Source organism: Sycon ciliatum (genome assembly GCF_964019385.1).
Source record: "Sycon ciliatum chromosome 5 unlocalized genomic scaffold, ocSycCili1.1 SUPER_5_unloc_1, whole genome shotgun sequence".
NCBI classification, from domain to species: Eukaryota; Metazoa; Porifera; class Calcarea; order Leucosolenida; family Sycettidae; genus Sycon; species Sycon ciliatum.
In genome coordinates, this window is record NW_027044462.1 from 607,831 (window position 1) to 629,007 (window position 21,177).

At 47.4% G+C, this 21,177-nt stretch overlaps 1 protein-coding gene across 1 annotated transcript; it reads left to right on the forward strand.

The window, feature by feature from the left end:
* The first annotated feature begins 483 nt into the window (after positions 1 to 483).
* Positions 484 to 19,183, forward strand: LOC135830323 (angiopoietin-2-like). Its single transcript, XM_065342587.1, has 7 exons — positions 484 to 957; positions 1,200 to 1,406; positions 1,964 to 2,104; positions 2,622 to 2,735; positions 3,355 to 3,560; positions 4,173 to 4,209; positions 17,789 to 19,183. Exons 1-7 carry the CDS (start codon positions 834 to 836, stop codon positions 18,421 to 18,423), a joined length of 1,464 nt encoding a protein of 487 aa, XP_065198659.1. The 5' UTR covers positions 484 to 833; the 3' UTR covers positions 18,424 to 19,183.
* Positions 19,184 to 21,177: the final 1,994 nt, after the last annotated feature.

A 21,177-nucleotide genomic window follows, 5' to 3' on the forward strand; every position in this document is an offset into this window, starting at 1 on the left:
TGTCATGCTCAAATATGCATCTAAGTGCTCTCTTACTTATGCGTAGCAGCTGATCTCTCACTTTGTCAGCGAGGCAGTGGACGTAGGCAGTGCTGACGTACTGGAGCTTGCTCTGGACTACTGACAAGTAGAACTGCCAACTAGCCTGGACAGCAAGGTTCCTCCTTCCACTGAGGGGGTTCACGTGGGCACTGAAACATAAAGTTGAATCAAGAGCCAGTTCTAGATACTTAACTTCGTCGAGCTCGTTATGGTGCTCACAAAACAAACAATGGTATTTGCAGATGACGGTCGGCGAGATACGCTCAGTTAGCCATGGAGGCGAAGACTCATTGAAGAGGTAGCCAGTGATCTTGTAAAATCTGCAACAGCGTGACACCTTTTCAAAAGCTACAGTGGTGTCTACTGTTACTGGAATAACTGCTCTCCAAGAGTTAATAGGGCGCAGCCATTCAGAAGATTCAGCAGGTCTACTACCACTAGAGCATTTGGCAGAAGCCCAAACTGGTACTCGGCTAGATGTTTCATGATACTAATGTTAATGATGCACTACATGACGTCAGACTTGAACCTACTTGTACTTGTGCTGTGCATCTACGCACTGCGGCGCAGGAAACCAGGCACAATTGAAACTGGATATCTACCATCATGATTATGCTATTACAGCAAGAAGGTACAAGAACATTTACTCGACAGGATTTTGCGTGAGATTGATTTTGTCGTCGCTGGGAAAAGACTGTATTTTGAAGCGCCTCCAAAGTCACCGTTCGTGGAGCTGAGTCACCACAACGAGTCTTTTCTAGATAATCAGCTGAACGCTGATCGAAGGCAAAATGAACCTGCGGACAACTACTAGCCTCTCTGTACGGTTTGCATTGTTGTGGGTGGTCTCGTTTCGTAGTGTTCTCTCCAGGACCGTCCTTGCAGGAACCCACGCCAGTACTGGAAATGCAACAGGTAAGAGCATTTTTATAGCGATGTTAGTTTACAACCCAACATCATTTTGTCTGTGGACTGGTCGGACGAAGGTAAACTCTTGAGTATCACAAGCTATTAAACCCTTCCTAACCTCTTTGTTTTCTTTTCCGGTGGGATCATTTACTTGAATGGATTTAAAAAAAATGCGCTGCAGTGTTTGTGGCTGAAAGCAACTGTACTCGTTTGTTGTGCAATCATTTTCACTTTTTGTCCATTATTAGGTGTTGATGAGTCGTGTATGGCACGAGTTCTTCATCTTCTACCATCTACAGCTCTTCGTCTTAGCATCCAGGACACAGAGACACTACTTGAAATAATTGGCCTACGTCAACCCATTGATCAGCTCAACTACGCCAACGCTGACACCGCATCCCTATCAGCTTTGCTAGGTGGACGGCAGAATGCTGAAATGCTGGTACAGTGTCTGAGTGAGTCTACTGATCTACTACACATATGCTGTACTTCTAATGAACTGATGACAAACATACAAGTCTATGTTTGTGACTTTACACACACGTAACCCTGGTCCCTCACTCTTCGGGAATTTCTAGATACACGTATGTGAAAACTTGTCTCAGTAACTCATCAGACAATATTTTACCTGGCCCACCTGTACCGAGTCTGGCCTTACACAAACCTCAGAGTACATGACTGATTGTGTAGGCTTGAGCAATTTTGGTCTCCTTTGCATTGCCCAGGTTATATAAACGTTCAGCACCAGGGAGAAGAGCTTTATCGGTAGCGAGTACCATAACATGCTTTGCATTCAATTGATAATACTCGTCATCAATTTTTGGAAAGATTAAATTAAATTGCTGACGTATATATCAGTCTTTGAATTCTGTTGTATTGGATTTGATACCACAAATTTGTACCCCAATCATTTTAGCATTCAGGAGCGCTCTAGCCGGCTGATTTTTGTAAGAGAGTTCTAATACTTTATCCACCCACCTTTTGTTTCGAATTTGACTATTGTCTTATGCAGGTGGGCATCTTGAGCAATGTCGCCAAAGTCCCCCATGCAGCAATGCAGGAAAATGCATTTTCAGCGGTTCTCGACAAGGGAGAGACTCGTCGTACATTTGCCACTGCAATGATGGTCATTCTGGAACGTATTGTCAGACCGGTAATATTTTCATGTATTAGTGATACGTAGTGTTACGCCAAAATAAAGGATTCTTCATCTCAAACGCTCAAACACGGTCTCTTTGCTACATACCGTGTACGTCACTTGAAATGTTCAACATTGTTTTGGGCCCGTCCAATCAATAGGGTGAAATAGAAAAATGTTTTGGTAGAACTAATGAATTTTAACGTAATTAGGTTAACGTTATTAGAGAAAACCTAACTTTGTCTAACATCTACCAGAGGTTTACCTGAATTCCTGATAAATTTGAAACATCATGGTGTTGAAAAGAGAAAAGTGTGAAGAAATGATTGACTGCCACCACCAGACCTCAAACCATTCCGGAGCTATGGTGTAGCTGACATCTCATCAGATTTTAACAAACATATATTATTATTGACTCTTGAGACTTCAGAACTCCAGCTTCCAGTGACTCTGCATAGGACACAATAACGTTATTGAAATTGAGTGTTTCTTGAACCCTCTTGCTCTTTTACTTGCCTTTTCTACCGCTCAGTTCTCCCATCGTGCGCTGGAAATCCATGTCAGAATGGGGCAACATGTCAACAAAGAGGATCATCATTCCATTGTCACTGTCCTCCACTGTATACTGGACACCATTGTGAAAAAAGTGAGATTCATAACTCAGGAGGGAAACATTAAAAATTTAACGGTTGTTCTCAAGTTATGAAGTGGTACTTTTTAACACGTGACACTCACTGTACCAAGATTTCAAAAGAATGTGTTATACTTTTGCCAGTACGAAAATGTATATGCCTCCCTACTGGGATTCATCGATATCATGATAGGTAAGTATTAGTAGGTCACTTCCTCAACCAAGGTATCCGTTTTTGTTCTCTTGTCAAACATTAAAGCCAAATTGACGAAGCGGGTTAACCCGTTATGTACTGATTCCCAGGACAGAATGAAGCAGAATTTGAATTTTCATGACAATGTTCACCTTCAACAGGATGTAACGTTCGCCTCCTCCGCTCAAGTTCCATAATCTAAGACTCGTTTGGAAGCTCTGGTTTTAAAAGCGCATATCTCCGAATAATCTATTCAACTAGATCCCTGTCTAAGCGCTTATGTGAGACCAAATATTACGGGTGACAGTGGTGTGAGTACTGGGGTTACTAATGTAGTGTACTTGACAGCTTCCTCCTATAGATTGTAATCGGTACTCCCTGATTGCTAGTCAAATGACGAAACACAATGTTTTACCATCCATGTGTGTGTTTATACAATAGAGTGGCTGGATGCAAGAACGTTCCGAAAGTACGCAAACACAGTACATCAAATCAGTGACCAGATGAAGAACCTGGAGCGAGGGATAGACGCAGCCAGACATGACGACGTCAGTCGGATCGAAACCTTTCTCCAGAGACTTGAGCAAAAAGTCATGACTAAGTTCAATTCCACTTTGACTCAGCTCTCATCTGAAGTTGTAGCACCGGTAAGCACAGTACATACATCTACATGTACATATACTCATATAGTCATGTGTGCAGTCATGTGCAGGTATGTTTATCGTCATTTTCAGAGTACCGCATTTCTCGCTCCACATATACTGGCATACACAGACACATAGACAGCAATAGCGACAACACACGAAGTGAAGGGTAGTTGGCCGCAGCCACATGTTACTGGTGAGACTCAAGACTGAGTGAAGAAGTCAGGAAAAGAAGCGACAATAAAGAACACACCAGATGCTATATTTGCAACGGAAAATGTTTCGCGAGAAATCATTTCTCGCAATCTGGCTGCGCTTGGCCGGCGAGAAATACAACGTCTACATAGTATTATGTATTATTTATTTGCAAATGTTGTTTATCAATGAAAAAGGATGAGGCAAGTAAAGTGTGTCTGGTAGTAACCCTACTGAAGGCAAACAGACTGAACAATTGCCTGTAGTTTGTATGTCATGCCCTTACATTAGCATAGCTGTCAATCCAGCAGAAACAGTCAAACGGTTTCCTCAGACTTCGAAATTCACGCCTCCTGTGAAACTACACAGAATGGTGGTACGCAGCCCTCACTGAACACACACGTTTGCCTTTTCTTGTAGAATCACCGCCTGGATGAAGGCCAGGGAAATCAAGAAGGTATGATGTAGTAAATTGATATTTATTTCAAAGCGTTTAGCTGATAATTATTTTGTACGTGCACACAGAGGAAATTTTTTTTCGTTGCAAATGTGAATCTGCACGTATCAGGTACATGACACAGAAATTGCATATGAACCGCCAACTTGAAAAGGTACTTGTGAGTTTCAGGCCAGAAAGCTACCATCAAACATTATGTTGATATGAATCTCTTTCCAGTGATCTTGAATTGGTGAGAAACTCAGATTCATATTTATATTATATTTATTTATTACAACATCTCAAAACTCGGTGGAAACACCGACCAATGTTAAGAGAGTGGGTGATTGCCAACCCCGGCAATAAATAAAAATTAGGGGAGGGAAAAAGAAAGAGTAGCAAAATGAACAGCAACAACAACTCCGTAAAGAAAGGTTATGTCAAATAAAAACAGTGAAAAACACAGAGACGCAAAGGACATGTGGATAATGAGCTATTTATGTCGTAGTAAATAAGGGGCGGCACGGATCTTAAACAGGCGGAGTGAGGTCAGATCCTTAACTTCTCTGGGTAGAGTGAGCCAAACAGAAAAAAGCAATAAAGAGAGGGGAGCGCAAAAGAGTGGATGAGTTACACTTATGGAGTAAGAGCGAGTTTCTAGTTCTTAGAGAAGAGAATCAATTAAAACACATGAGATGAGGTGGGCACAGCTCAAGCTTAATAGAATGGGCAGGAGAAAGCCAGGTGTGCACTGCGTCCAGGTGATAACGGGGTTGTGTGAGCGATTTTATAAAGGGCGGATGATGAGAGCATGCGGGGTTGACGGAGGAGAATTTTAAGGATTTTCTTGTGGTGTATTTCAAGCTTTGCAGCAGTGGAAGAGGATAATCCAACCCAAGACGTATCGGCATAATCAAATATTGGGCGAAAGTAGGCTAAATAAAAATGAAGCTTGCAAGAAAGAGGGAGGTAGGAGCAGTGGGGGGAGAGAATTCCTATGGATTTACTTTATTTTTTACAGATATATTCGATGTGGGGCACCCAAGAGAGTGCAGAGTCAATCACAATGCCAAGGTGTTTGTGAGAAGACACTATGTCAATTGGAGTTGGAAAGTTGGCATGGATGAGGGTTGTGAACTCTGGCTGGGGCGGGAAGAGCATGATCTTTGTTTTTGATAGATTTGGGGACAATCTCCAGGACGACATCCAGGAAAGAACTTCCTGAATTCCAGCACGCAAGTTGTTTTTCAGGCCAGTGAGGGAAGCTGATTAGGTGAGAAGGGTCGTGTCGTCAGCAAACAGAGACGTTCCAGGGAAGACTGCAGGTAAGTCGTTTACGTAAATTATGAATAGTAGGGGACTAAGAATTGATCCTTGAGGAACGTATGACAATACTGGCTCTGCAGCCGAGGATGTGCCAAGCACAGTTACGTACTGATAACGCCCAGAGCGATAAGATTTCAGCCAGGAGAGTGGTTGTTTATGTACCCTGAATGCATGCTCGAGCTTTGCCAAAAGTCCTCGATGCCAGACAGTATCAAACGCCTTGGCCAGTCAAAGAAGCAAATACCAGCAAGCGCTCTGTTATCCCTGTGCTGGCACACCTGCTGCACGATGCGGGTCAGGTGAAGGGAGGTGGAGTCGTCTTTACGAAACCCAGATTGTGCGAGACTCAGAAACGGGGAAACATGTCTGTATAAGTGATCATAAAAGAGGCGTTCACATACTTTGGACACGCAGGGAAGAAGAGAGATAGGGCGGTAGTTTGCAGGTTCGTGGCGGGAACCTTTCTCGTATACAGGTATGACTTTCGCTGTTTTCCATGCGGAAGGGAATATGCCCGTGGTAAATGACATGTTGAAAATATGGCACAAAGGGAATGCTATGGATGGTGCCAGGGCCTTGAGGACCCGGTTGGGGATGCCGTCGGGCCCAGATGCCTTGCACGTCGGAAGCTTCTTCAGATGACGCCGGACAGTGGCAGTTGTGGTGATGACTTACGTGAAACAAGCTGAGGGCTCCGAGGGGGTGAGAATAGGGGGGAATAGAGAGCACCGGGTCATCAGGCCGAGTCACAGAGGCAAACTGGGCGTTAAATGCGGTAGCTTTGGCCAAAGGGTCAGCCGCCTGCTGTCAGCTACAAGAGTAGCAATACCGCCATAGTCTCTTGCTGGCAGGTTATCAGAGCTGGTCGTAGGTGGGCAGTCCAGGCGGTATGACGTGTAGCCTGGAATTGAGACTTCTATGGCAGCTGTCAGCCACGTTTCACATAGGCAGATTATGTCTGGAGAATACTGCTCACAGACTTGACTAAGCTCAGCTAACTTATTTACTATGGAGGGGCAGTTAAGTGGGAGCACTGAGAACGATGAAGGAAATTGGGCAGGTTAATTAGGATAAGTAGTTTGTCGTCCATAATCAGGAACGAATGGTGGTGCAAGTGAACTTGCGTGGGGCACAAAGGGTTGGGCAAGAGGATTTAGCTGTTGGCTAGGTGACCGAGGACCCATCACTTGCTAGCGGAGTCGACATAGCGCCATTTGCGGACGGTGTGCGCAATGGTGTCGGGTCAGAATTCCTTTTCAAGCAGCGTTTGCTCAAACTCTTCCGCGACAGAAACGCGTGCATAGCAGGTACCAAAGTATTGGGTTTCGGCAATTGTGCATGCGTATACATCAACACCCCGATCAGCGCACCAGGTTACAATGGACTGTGCCTTACTTCCAGGACTAACATTCCCGACAAAGAAGGCACATCGCTTGGGAAGATGTGTGCCAGTGAGTGTGTTGGGGTTGGGGTTTTCTGTGGCCATTTTTTTGTAGACAGACACAACTTTGGATTTTGTTGCCCAGGCAATGGGATCGCTGTGGGTCGCTGATTTATTGCTCCTTCGCCGCTGTTCTTGCCAGTTGTTCTGATGGTGATCGCCTTCTGTGCTCCCAGCAGCACCCTGAATACATGTGGGCTGTACTGGTGCACCACCGGTCACCGGCGCTTGCGCCCCCAGTTGTTGCATTTCTACCAGTGTGTACGGGTATGTTCCTGCGTTCCATGTGGTTGGTGTTAGGTACGGTGGCTCTGCTAGTGCTAGTTGAACTGCTGTGTAGAGTGCGTGCATCCTCTTCTGGCTGTGTGCTATTCGTACTCACTGTACGAGTACAACGGGATTGCATGTCTGGAGTGTCGCGGTGTACGGGTTTGGATGAACCATTGTACTGCTGCTGGGGAAGCTGTTGCACTTCCCCCTTCAGCTCCGAAATTTCCAGCTTCAAGGACAAAATTATGCTATCCCTGTCCTCCCTCATGGAGGCAATCTCCTCCGCCAAGGCCTGGATAGTGTTAGCAAGGCTGTCTAGCTTAGAGTCATTAATCCACGACGTACCGGTGTCAGTGACGGGCTTCACTCCAACGCCGTGCTTCCGCAGTGCCTGCACCAGCTCTGGCCGGGCGAGGCTCGAAGGGGAGTCCAGGGACTTGCGTTTAGCGATAGCGATTAGTTCCTGGTACCTGATCAGGGCAAGATCAAGGTTCTAGTCCAGGGACATTCTTAGTTTCAGCAAGGACAAAGGTAGAAGGGTAAAACTGCTAAGGGGGGCTCCCGGAAAGCTTTTCTTCTTCTTCTTCTTCTTCTTCTTCTTCTTCTTCTTCTTCTTCTTCTTCTTCTTCTTCTTCGGTAACTACAAGTCATAATAAATATGAAAATGACTGTGAGAGTACAGTGTACATGTAGTAGAAACTTAGATCAGTTTCTCCAGTTGCAAGAACTGGATAGCTTCTGATGGTTGTGTGAGAATTGCCTCCCTGACTGATGTGAAGGTACATAGACGTGTACCTGCTGGACTGCTGTGTCTGGCAGGGCAAGCTAGCAGGAGGTGGGCAGCATCATCAACTGTTCCAGGACAGTGAGTGCAGTCGGGTGAAGGTGCCGCCTCAATCTGGAACAAGTACTTATTCAGCAGGCTGCAATGGCCAGTGAGCAGCTGATTGAGGATGGTGGTCTCATGCCGGGATGGAGGGCTGCGGAACTTGCTGGTGTTGAGTAATGGCCGGGGGTATGCGGTTGCAGACCGAATTGAAGCCTTGGCAGCTTGGATAAGTAGCTGAACCTGGGCCTGTACACACTGTGTTCCATTCCGCGCAAGGCGATCCGCCTTGTCATTGAGAGCAACACCGCAGTGGCTGCTGATCCAGACAAGGTTGATGGAATGATCCTTGCGAGCAACCTCTGTCAGAGCATCGAACGCAGCAATGGTGTCTGGGCTGATCCTGTATGGGTCTCCACGGAGGGCATCTACGAGGGAGAGGCTGTCAGTGACCAGCACAACGTCCGTCTCCATGGTGGTAAGGTCGTAGACTGCCCTCAGGCCAGCTGCTGCTGCTGCTACTTCGGCAGTGAAGGATGTTGCGACAGCGCCAGCTGGTAGACACCCAGACAGTATCTCTGACCGCTGGGTTGCAGTGGTTTCCATGACAAGAAAACCACCTCCACCAGCGTTGGTGTCAGAGACACTGCCATCTGTCCAAATGTCTAGACGCCGCGAGGAACAACAGGAGCGATAGGCTTTGTAACAGTTTTCCCCTGTTCTCTATAACTTTACACTCCCTCGCACCTCATGCGTCTTACGCCTGTCTATTAGCACCTTCATTGGCGCCATTGCCACATGTATACTATCACATTTGTATATAACTGGTCGAGGCACGCTCAACCAGGCCTCTTACTTTTCAAGTTTGATTAAACCTGTTACACTGGTAGCAGAGGATGGTTACTACTCTGCTTTTGGCAGGTGTTCTGGTCGCTCTGCTTACGCTCCTCGTACTCGTCGTTCGGCTGATAAACGATATCAAGACCGCTCAGCGCGTTAGCCAAGGAAACCGAACGATACATCCGAACTCGGAACCGTGGGAGCCAACACCCCGCCTTACAAAAGAGCCGCCTGTGTTTGGAGGAGATTCCGCTACATTCAAAGAATGGACGTTTGCAATGGACATGGCCCTACGGTCGTTGGCACTCCCAAATGCGGCACAGAGGGTCGACTACGCGGCAGGATTTTTGACTGGAAACGCTCGTCTTTGGTTGATAGCGGCATTGGAAGCTAACCAAGTGTTTTCCGACTGGCCTGCTCTGAAAGCGGCACTTGGCGATGTGTACGGACCACGGCACAACGAGGAAATATCGCGTATGGGACTAATTTCCGCAGCGCAGCGCGGGTCGCTGGACGCATACATTGCTGCTTTCACTCGCCTCAGCCTGCAAGTGCCGGAAATCGACCACCACACCAGAGCGCTGCTGTTCGTCAGGGGTCTAGTTCCGCACATCCAGCGACAGGTCATGCGTGAGCATCCACGTACCCTGGAGCAAGCTGTCATGGCAGCAAACACCGTGGAGCAGTCGTCAGGGCCACCGGCGTCGGGGCCACCAGCCAGTAGAGAGTCGCGTTCCGTGCCCAGCTTCCGTGGTCAGGGCCTCCGCAAGCTGACGGACCAAGAGCGTGTCCAACTGCGAGCAATGGGACACTGCTTTGCTTGCAGGAAGCCAGGCCACCTCGCTAAAGACTGTACTGACGGTGGACAGCGCTACCCAAACGCTGGTCGCCAGTAAGAAAGGGGGTGCGCTTACTGGCGACGACCGAAGCACCCACGCCGGTACCAGTCGCTAACCGGTTCGGAGCTCTGGAGGTTGAAGACGTTGCTCTCCAGGAACCTACGGAGCCGGAGACACCCATAGCTGTAGGAAATTGTCCCGTTGCAGAAAGGTGTCATGTCAGCAACGTCAGCGTCGGCAATGAACCTGAACACGACCTACTGCGCATACAGGGAAAGATCGGCGGTCGCCGTGCAGTGATGCTGATAGATTCCGGTTCGACGCATGACTTCATTGCAGACAGTTTTGTTCGAAAGCATCATCTTGACACGGATGCAAGCTCAGCAGTGCTGAGCGTAACATTGGCGGACGGCTCGACCAGCGAGGTCCCGCAGATTTCCACACGCACGCTAAGGGTGACAGTCGGGGGCTTCAGTGAGGAACAGCACTTTACTGTGTATCCCCTGACTCGCTACGACGCTATTCTTGGCAAGCCGTGGCTTACAAGGAACAACCCCAGCATCAACTTCCGTACGAACGAAGTTCAGTTGGACGGTGAGCCCTTTGTTGCCAAATTGCCTTCAGCTAACCCGCCGACAGCCGACCGGCCATCTGTGGAAAGCATGTTTATCAGTGGCCGACAAGCTCGTCATGCCCTGAGGAGTGGAGCCGAGGGGTTTCTTGCATGGGTCACTGCTGAAAACGAGGAGAATCGTTCCGGGCCACAACTCCAGGAATCAGAGCAACAAGACATCCAGAACCTGCTCAAGAGGTACCAGGATTTATTTCCAGACGAGCTGCCGAATGAGCTTCCACCGAAGAGACCAGTCGACCATGAAATCCAGATAGAAGATGGAGCCAGACCACCGTCTCGACCCGCCTACCGCCTGCCGAAACCGGAGATGGACGAGCTCCAGTCACAGCTGTCAGAATTACTTGAGAAGGGATTCATTGAGCCAAGTAAGTCGCCATACGGTGCACCTGTGTTTTTTGTGAAAAAGTCGGATGGTACTCTGAGAATGGTGTGCGATTGGCGAGAATTGAATAGAATTACGATCAAAAACAAAGCTTGTCTTCCTAATATTGATGACTTATTCGACACGATCCAGGGCAGTGCATATTTCTCCAAGTTGGACTTGCGGTCGGGGTACAATCAAATCAGAATTCAAGACTCGGATGTTTCTAAGACGGCCATTAATACGCCGTTCGGCCACTTCCAATTTAGAGTCATGGGATTCGGGCTGACTAATGCCCCGGCCACCTTTCAGTCACTCATGAACTCTATTCTGCAACCGCATCTCCGAAAATTCGTTGTAGTATTCTTGGATGACATTCTAGTTTTCAGCAAGACCTGGGAAGATCATCAGCATCATCTTCAAACAGTTCTAGAAACACTTAGAAATAGTGAGCTGTATTGCAAACAGTCTAAATGCGAATTCGGCGTGAGAGAAGTTCTCTTCTTGGGGCATAAAATCAACGGCACATCAATTTCCCCTGATCCCAAGAAGATAAGTGCTGTGGAAACATGGCCAACTCCGTCGTCAGTAACTGATGTGAGGAAGTTTCTTGGCTTTGCAAACTATTTCCGAAGGTTCATAGATCGACACTCGACCATCTCTCGTCCATTAGAAGAAATCACCGGAAAAAATTCACGCTTTGAATGGAGCGCTGCTAGACAGAAGGCATTCGAGTCTCTAAAATCAGCATTACTCGAGGCGCCAGTGTTGCAACTGGCCGATGTTGAGAAAAGCTTCACGGTAGAAACTGACGCAAGTGACTTTGCCGTGGCGGGTGTGCTCCTGCAGCAGGGAGAAGATATGGATTTGCATCCCGTAGCCTATTGTAGTCGGAAACTGTCAGCTGCAGAACGCAACTATACTGCGGCCGAGAGGGAAACGTTGGCTGTGGTATTTGCATTAAAGTGCTGGAGAATCTATCTATTCCGCCACTTTGACCTGATGACTGATAATATGGGTGTTGTCTATTTACGAACCAAACCGACTCTCACCAAGCGTGAGGCAAGATGGGTAGAGTTTTTAGCTGACTATGACTTTACGGTCTTTCACAAACCAGGAAAGAAAAACATTGCCGACCCGCTTTCACGCCGTCCAGATCTGTTCAGTGATTCTGAAATAGGCGGGTCATCCTATCCTCCTAACATTCAGTTGAATGCCATAGAGCATACCCTAGAGATTAATCCAGACTTAGCGCAGTTAATTGTCAGCGGTTACAAGTGCGACAAGGATCTTGCTCCCATTATCAGGAGACTGAAAAATTCAAGCCATGACAATCTGCACGACCGTTACCTTCTAAATGAAACACCCGGTTATCTTTATCTCAGATCTTCACCACAGAACAGGTTATGTATTCCAAAGAGTAGCAAACTCCGACTCGCCCTGCTTCAAGAATACCATGACTGTGTGACTGCGGGGCATCCCGGTCGAGATCGCACCTATTTCAGACTCGCTAGATATTTCTATTGGCCCAGAATGGGACTGGATGTAAAGGCGTTTGTCAAGTCATGTGACGTCTGCCAACGAGTTAAAGGCGGCCAGCTAAAAACTGGTCTCTTGCAGAATTTACCAGTGCCCAGTCAGCCGTGGGCGGATATCTCGATGGATTTTATCATGGGTTTGCCTAGGACCGATACAGGTCATGATGCTATATATGTATTTGTAGACCGCTTGACAAAGTGTGTACATTTAGCACCTACTTCCTCTACTATTGACGCTAAAGGAAGTGCTGATCTGTATATTCAACATGTATTTCGACTTCATGGTTTGAGTTCTAGTATTGTATGTGATCGTGATCCAAGATTTACGGCAGCATTTTTTCAGGAATTGTTTGATCGCTTAGGAACGAAACTAGCATTTAGTACTGCCAATCACCCTCAGACAGATGGCCTAACTGAACGAGTAAACAGAATAGTAGAGGATGTGCTGAGGGCTTTTGTAAATCATAAACAAGATAACTGGGATATGCTCCTACCTCTCTGTGAGTTTTCTATCAACAGCGCTACTCAATCATCTACAGGAAACACACCGTTCTTCTTAAATTACGGTCTAAATCCCAGAGCGCCACCCGACTTCCTCAACCCTATTCAGGGAGGCAGAGATTCAGCTGATTGGTTGCAAGCAAGACAAGACGCGGTCAAGATCTCACAAGATGCGTTAGTGGCAGCTCAAGCTCGTCAGGCCTTCTATGCAGATCGGACAAGGGTCGAGGGAAAGCTGAAGGTGGGAGATTTGGTAATGGTCTACCGGGATTTCCTCCTGACTCCTGAAGCTCGGGACCGACCATCCCATAAATTACGCCCCAAGTGGTTTGGCCCCTTTCCTATAACCCATGTGGTCGGCCCGAATGCCTACAAGCTCAAGTTGCCTCATACCAGCCGCTGTCACCCGGTATTTAATGTGTCGGCACTCCGTGCCTACGAGAAGAACGCTATTCCTAATAGGAGACAGCCTACGCCTCCGCCTATCACGGACCTTGATGGTCATGCCCGCTATGTGGTGGAGAACATTCTCAGTCACCGCCGCCGGCAGAATCAGCTTCAGTACCTAGTCAAGTGGCAAGGCTACTCTGATGCCACTTGGGAGCCTGAACATTATTTGTTGGATGAATCTGGTAATGACATTGTTCCACTTCAGAAGTACAAAACCTTGGCTTCTGCCCGCTGAGTTTTGCAGTTGAACTTCTAGTTTCACCTTACACATTTGTTGAGCTTATTACACTTTAATTTGCATGGAGTTTCAGTCATCTTATTGTGTTACTTCAGTGCAAAGCCTTTTTTCGTCTCGCACGTGTTTGCGCTTATTGTACTCTATTCCACTTGAGCATTTGGGTTATAAGCTCCTTCCTCTCCATAGGAGGGGGATGATGTAACAGTTTTCCCCTGTTCTCTATAACTTTACACTCCCTCGCACCTCATGCGTCTTACGCCTGTCTATTAGCACCTTCATTGGCGCCATTGCCACATGTATACTATCACATTTGTATATAACTGGTCGAGGCACGCTCAACCAGGCCTCTTACTTTTCAAGTTTGATTAAACCTGTTACAGGCTTCCTCCAGGCATGCTAGTGCCTCTACAAGTCGTACAGTAGGAGGGTCAGACCGGGTGCAAGCGGACTTGAAAACAGATAGGTTTGGAACGGAGGACCAGGGTGGAGGACGGGATGGCAGAGGTGCAGGGGATGGTGGAAGATGCCGCTCTGCCATTTGTCTCCATGTCTTGGTTTTGCGGATCCGAACAGGGTATGTTGACTGCAACACGGCACTAGCTGGTGTAGGAGCACTATGACGCTTCGCGATATTGGCTATACAGGCCGCCTGGCGCTCGACTTTCAGCTGGATAGTTGGTGCACCAGCTATTTCACGTAGTTGATTCGTAGGTGTTGTCTTCGTGCACCCAGTGGAGAGGCGGAGGCAGCTATTGTAGGCAACATCAAGATGATGCTGACCTTGCTTGGTGGCAAGACCATAGTAGGCTGGTGCCCCATACAGACCAGAAGAGAGCACGTACTGGTTGACAAGCCGAGTGGTGTTTTGCTGATTGAGGCCCCAGCTATGGCCACTCGTAGCTCGCACGATTCGAAGGCGTTGTTCAATGCGACGGCGTGCAGCGAGGCACTGTTCCTTAAAACTCATCGCTGCGTTGACCAATATACCGAGGAAGCGAGCTGAATCAGCTGAAGGGATAGGTGTGCCGTTCAAGGTCTGCGGGATGGCAGCACAGCGGATGGCATATGAAGTCGATATCACAACCTGCACAGATTTTGAGCCATTCAGGGTGATACAGCTGCGCCGGCAGAAGTCGGCAACATGGTTCAACAGATCCTGCGTGACAGATTGGAGAGCCTCGACCAGATGGCTGGAGACAGCGATAGCGATGTCGTCAGCATACAAGAAAGACATAAAGTCCGCACGCTGCTTTGCTAGGTTAGGCAGCTTTAGGTCATCGAAGATGGGCGCCATATACAGAAGCCAAAGGACGGGAGACATCGAGGAGCCTTGCGGGACACCACGGTGGATGGATCTCTTCTTGCTCACTGTAGACCCCCCCCCTTGGTGTCAACTTCCCTGCCGCGAATGAAGGAACTGATCCACTTTGTGAGCCTTGCAGGCCGGTCCAATGCTCCAAATCTGGCCATGAGAATGTCATGGTGCACGTTGTCATATACTGCTGAGGCATCCAAAAACACGCAGTTGACACTATCACCATTCTGTTGACGTTTAGAGATCCACTCAGCAAAGGAGCAACACTGCATCTCGGCACTCATTGCAGTCCGGAACCCAGCTTGCTCACCCGGAATAGCCTGGAAGCGTTCTAGAAAGTGAGTTAGCCTCCTGGTGACTAGTCGGTCTGCAACTCTGGCAAATGCATTAGTTAGGCTAATCGGGCGGTAAGCTCCGGGTTTTGACTTTGGAATAGGCACCAGCCGGCTGGACTTCCAGAGGAGGGGACACATTCCTGACGTCCAAGACATGTTGATGATGCGTGTCAACTCCTGGATGGCTGAGTCCTTGAGATGCTGGAGAACCTGCATTGGGACACCATCAGCGCCCCCTGCCTTGGAGAATGCCATCGACTGAAGTACATGTTTTACCTCGGACATAGAGAAGTCAGAATCATACTCAGATCTCTCGTCGTCATTCTCGTCTACCATGTTCCATTCTTCCTTGTCAAGGTTCAAAAGTTCATCTGGGTCACCATTCGCCCACTGCACCAGTACAGTGCCAGAGCTCCCTTGCTGAAGCAGATGCTGGATGACTACACCCCGATACCACTGACTTGTACCATCATCCTTCAGGATGCGGACATCCATCTTCCGTCCTTCAAGCGAAAGGACTGAAGTAGACTGGCAGGCATTTAGGTACCGGAGTTTGAGCCTAGCTTTCCGAAGGGTATTCCGACTCGCTGTTCTGGCTTGCTGCCGTTCGACTTCCGTAATGGACTGCTCATGGTGATGTTGAGATCTAGTCTGGTGACTGTTGAATGCCGTGGCATTTTCCTTCTCAGTGTGGTATGTCTTTCCATTCAGAATGAGAGAGTCCGCTGTTTTGGGCGGACCACACTTGCCGTTCAGACTTGCCACTGTACGCCAGACTTTGGTGGTGGACGTTGAGTCATTAAGTCCATCACAGTAATTTCGCCATGCTTCACGTTTCGTCTGTGTGATAACCCGAGATGCTTCGTCGCATGCGAGTTGGTACTGGTGCCTGAGGTGGTCGGTGTTGTTTCTCTGCATATCCTTCAGAGCCTGACGGCGGGCCGAGACGGCATTGTCCACTTCGTCGTTCCACCAGAAATGTGCGGTGTTGCGACATCCACGGGGGACAGCTGCATGTAAAGCCTTTAGGACAGCGCTGTTCAGGTTCTCCGCAGCAGCGTTCACTTTTTCCGATTTCTCCATGTTACTAATGTGGGCATCTAGGGTGGTCACAAATACATCCCACTTGACCTTTTTGAACGACCACTTCGTCTCCCGTTTTGGTGTTACTTTCACTGCCTCTACCGTTAAGATGATGGGGAGATGGTCGCTGCCAATCGTGTCGTCTGTCAGCCAAACTGTGGATGATGTCAGTCTTGCAGGGATAGCTGTCAAGTCGGGAGAACTAAAGGAATCTGTTGCGGGACAGATCCGAGTTGGCATGAGCGGTTCATTCGCTACTACATCATGTTACTGGAGATGAGCCATGTGTCAATGGCGTGACCATGTTGATGGGGTGTACCGAAAGAGCTCCATGATCCACAACAGTCGTCGTCGTCCTCATCTCCTTCGTCGTCGGAAGACTCTTTGCAAACTACTACATATCATTAGCTATCCAGTCCAGCAAGTGGACCGGAGGTTGACCCTCGCTTGGCAGGTCTAGACCGAGGCCTAGTCTCCTGACGGATTCACCACGGGAAGGTGAGGGTCGCCGAAACCTTTTCCGAGGAGCACCAAAACAGTCAACCACCCCCTGAGATTTAAAAAAACCGCAAACAGATTATTCCAATACGACCAAAGCATTCCAACCCAATACAATTATCAAAGCTCCCTGTCTCCTTACAAATATCTAAAATCTGTTAGGCGGGGTCCAAGCTTTGGATCCCACCTAAAACTCAATTCACCTCATGAATATAGTACTCATAGCTGCATGCGCACTTCATTCATGACACATGACACACATACACCTTGTGCAATTATTGCATGACCGTATTGCCGTAGCATTTCCCAATGCCCTTGGGCCCCTAGCGTTTTGGCGGTCCACATGTGTCAATACATTTTCTACCCACCTAGTGGGAGCATAAAATTGTGTTTCGTTCGACTTTACTCTTCACTCTGATGATCTACACCTAGTAGTGAAACCGGTCAGCCAAAAGTAAACTTTAAAAGAATGTCACACTTGTTTGTGCAGTTTGTGTCGGGGGTATCACTTCATTAAGAATCAATACGTAAAACAGTCTTAGTTTATTTCTATCCTTGTGGACTTTCCAACTTCCTTTTATTAATCCTCTTGCTTGAACTGCTCTACTGGTGGTAGGTCGGTTACTCTTTAAAGTGTTGATTTCCACTTATTCACTAATGCCTGGCCTTGGCTTACTTCCAAGTACACGTAGTTGCCTGGGAGCGGTTTTTCCAGCCGTGCTGCTACCCACAGTCAACTGGGAACTTGTGGCCAGGCACAAGGGGTACATGGATGCAGCTAATGGGGTCGCTAACGGCACTTGTGCCAGTGGTTGTGAGACCTACCCACTCACCCCCACCGTTAGGCGCTGCATCTGCCGCTAGGGTTTATCGGGTGTTAGCGGCCGTCGTGAGTTCCCTTCGGGAACGGATACGATAATTTACTTTACTTACTTACACGTAGTCGGATGGGCAGATAAATACAGGTACCGGGGTGAGTATGTAAGTACATGTACATGAATGCATGTTGGTTTTCAAAAGGGTTGCAGCATGTTTGGAAAGCAGGTCATGGTATCTTTTGAGTCATTAATTTTCCCCTCATTCTTCCACTGTGTTTATCCTGCAGCAAATACGTCGTGTGAACGAACTAACCACGGGCAATCAGGATTGTTCACTGGTACAACAACGACTACGACATTCACTGCATACTGTGATCGAGAGACTGATGGAGGTGGCTGGATTGTGTTTCAGAGAAGACAAGATGGATCAGTGGACTTTTACCGTGACTGGAATGCATACAAACGAGGATTCGGATCAGCGTCTGGAGAGTTCTGGCTGGGTCAAGATACACTACACTATCTGACGTCACAAGCTGGTAGTACTTATGAACTGCGTATTGATATGGTGTTCAAGACAACTGCAGAGAAGCATTATGCCAAGTGGTCAACATTCCGTGTTGAAGGTGAAGCTACCAATTACAGACTACATGTTTCAGGATTCTCAAGCCCTTCCTTGGTGGACAGAATGAGTTACCACAATGGGCATCAGTTCAGTACTCGAGATCGTGACCATGACTCCAGCCCTACAGACTGTAGCAATAGGTTCAAGGGTGGTTGGTGGTATAACACGTGTCACCTTGTCAATGTCAATGGATTGTATGGACGTAGTGATGGAGACCTCACTGGTGTAGTGTACTATCAAGGCTGGTTCGAGTACAAGAGTTTGAAGTTTGTGGAAATGAAGCTAAGAATTCGTGGATAAAACCCAATGCACTACTAGATTCACTACACACACTGTGCTCATTTGCATCCAAATGCAAAATTCTGCACTTTTTTGAACGTTTTCACTGGTTTCCTCTTTTTATGATGGCTTTTGTCTATCCTTGGAAATATGTTATACCTCTTTCCACCCATACATTTCTTTTGCAGGAGAGTCAACCTGCCATTCGATTCTAAATCGCAGGATTCCAAAAAGCCAGTAATGCGTTTGTTGAACACAATATTACTGCGCACATGCACTAAGGGAGTGTTTACCATTTCAGGGTATTGTGCGCATCCTCATACCCAGCTCCTACGCCACCATAAAAAATTGATCTCCTAGGAGCGCTTCCGTTTTATACTTTTTATCAGCGAGCCATCGTGGTTACAAGAATACAATCACTCTTTCTAATATACTGTACTTTTCCTGTCTACTACAATCACCCGCATTCTCTCACTAGCCACCTGTACATTAACCATCTAGCGCTATACATTTTACCAGCTGTTTTCTATGTAGGTTTATGTCACTGATTGCTTAAACCAAACACACTGTAGAATGACTCACGAGCAAAAGTTGAAGCTCAATCAATTGACGGTAGTCACACTATCGAAAATGTCTGTGACATGCATAGTAGCTAACAACTGTTTCATGGTGCCTCTATATCTTTTACTTTCAATTATGTGTGGCTCCTACTTTTATTACTTAAAATACACAACGGCAAGATAGAGCCTACTGTAGAGAAATTGAGTGATTCCGTAACAGGTCTAATGCGTTGCTAGAACTGCGGAGGCAAATGTATAGCCTGTGCTGGTGAGGTACCGTCACCATCATGTGAACAAGGAAAAGATTAAGAGGTAGTCAGAGTCTTTTCAGGAGTGTATTACATCTGATGCATGTATACGATCATTGCACCACTACTGAATGGCCCGCAGTCCACGGTTCTATGGTCTTTTAGCCTGTACTATTGTTTCCGCTCCTTGCCTCGATCCTCCTTAAATTCAGACTACCAATCTCGGACAACTTAATCTTACATAACGCGAAACTCGCAGTTGCAACATATCTTCATACGTTCCCTCTTCTGGCTGATTTCAAAGTTCTACCGTACAAGGGCATCGCACATTCTCCTGGCAGTGGAGTACTCCATCTGAATATGTCACTCTGTAATGGTTTGTAATTCCAGTAAATAAGCATTCTGTGGGCTGTCGTTCGTGGAACTATACTTCGGTAAAGTTTCAGGTGGGACACAATGCCTAGCTGCTCACTGATGCATAGCAGACGGCATTTCGCAACGTTGCTCGTAATTGAAAATTTAGAGAAAAATTCAGCATTTCGAACACTACGCTTCCTGTGGTATTTGACCAAAATTAATTGATCACACCACTGAGTTGAATTTTAGCATACTTTGCGCAAGCCGGCATCAAATACTAGCACAGCTTCCACCTCGAGAGCGTTTTGCTGGAGAGTTCAAATCCCTATTTGATTCTGAATTGTGATGCCATACCAAACACTATTGCTTTCTTTCACATACTATAACTACAGCCATGCACTAAGTGTTTGCTGGTGTGCTGCGTTGAATGGTCTTGGTTCGAGGAAGCTAAGAGTCTAAGACGCTCCTTTCCTCCTTCATTCCCAATCAAACTCGCCACTTCCACCGACACTGAGTGACTGCGCCCTGCTAGATGAAGATTTGTATGCAGAATATCATTGAGAGCACCATTTAGTTCCTATAAAAGCACACAAGACCGCGATTGGCCCATATGCTGTTGTTTTTTGGACGGTGAGTCGACTGGTGTTAGTCCGAGAAGGCTGCAATGTTTATTCCCAATCGAACATGGGTTGAATAAGCGGTCACTTGATCATGCGTTGTTTTTGCGTGTTCCTGTCACTGGTGTTGAACGTTGGTGTGAAAGACCCTCAGTCTGTGGAGACTGCCCTATAGAAATATGAATAAAATAATGCAACAACACAGATGGGACAAAGCGACCACACATGAGCTATAGAAAGCAGGGACCACTGTTCCAGGCTAGTTGATGAGGACACTGAGGCTGATAAGGGCAAGCATTCACCTTTGCAGCTCGCTGAGGCGAGACGGCTGACTGGGATCATCAACCGACCAGCATGTATCAGTATTCCATCAAAATACGGACAGACGCTTTTGTAATTAGTTAGAAGCCTGCTGGTGTCGGGTCATCGGGTGTTGGGGGAGGGTGGTGTCTGAGAAAGCCGATCTACGGTGCAATCTCGAAGAGGACATGCTGTGGGTGTTAGAGGTCATGAAGTTGGCTGCAATGGAGACTTTGAAAAGCGTTGTTGCAATGGTCTCAGCAACTAAAGAGCCGTCAATCCTTCCGGGGTTGGGGGAGGGGAGTATATGAGAGAGATGGGATAGCAGGTTCTGGTGAGAAAGATAATCAATAAATTTAACCGTCAAGTTGCTCCCCACAGCGAGGTTTGTACCACTGGTCTGCAATTGATCGCAGAAAAAGCGGCATCGTCGCATGATAGAGACAGGTGAAGGGTTATTACCAGCAGGTGAACACATGATTACTCCTTCTGGCAAAGCATAAGCTGCCTCCTGTACCAACAAGAGAGTATGGCCCAGAATGTTACGCATGGTCACACTTGCTGGCACAGGGTGGGCTCGTGTTGTGCCTCTGGGTTTGAAACAACTGACTACAGCTGACGCTCGCAGAGATATGGACAGTTAGACATGGATGCAAGGGTCATTGATGAGGTGGCCATTGACTTTGTATGATA

What these genes read in the sequence shown, in the direction of transcription:
- LOC135830323 (XM_065342587.1), top strand. Translation starts at nt 834, where the DNA reads ATGAACCTGCGGACAACTACTAGCCTCTCTGTACGGTTTGCATTGTTG. An exon ending in AATGCTGGTACAGTGTCTGA is followed by an intron (nt 1,407 to 1,963) that starts GTGAGTCTACTG and finishes TGTCTTATGCAG; the next exon opens with GTGGGCATCTTGAGCAATGT. An exon ending in CATCTGAAGTTGTAGCACCG is followed by an intron (nt 3,561 to 4,172) that starts GTAAGCACAGTA and finishes CTTTTCTTGTAG; the next exon opens with AATCACCGCCTGGATGAAGG.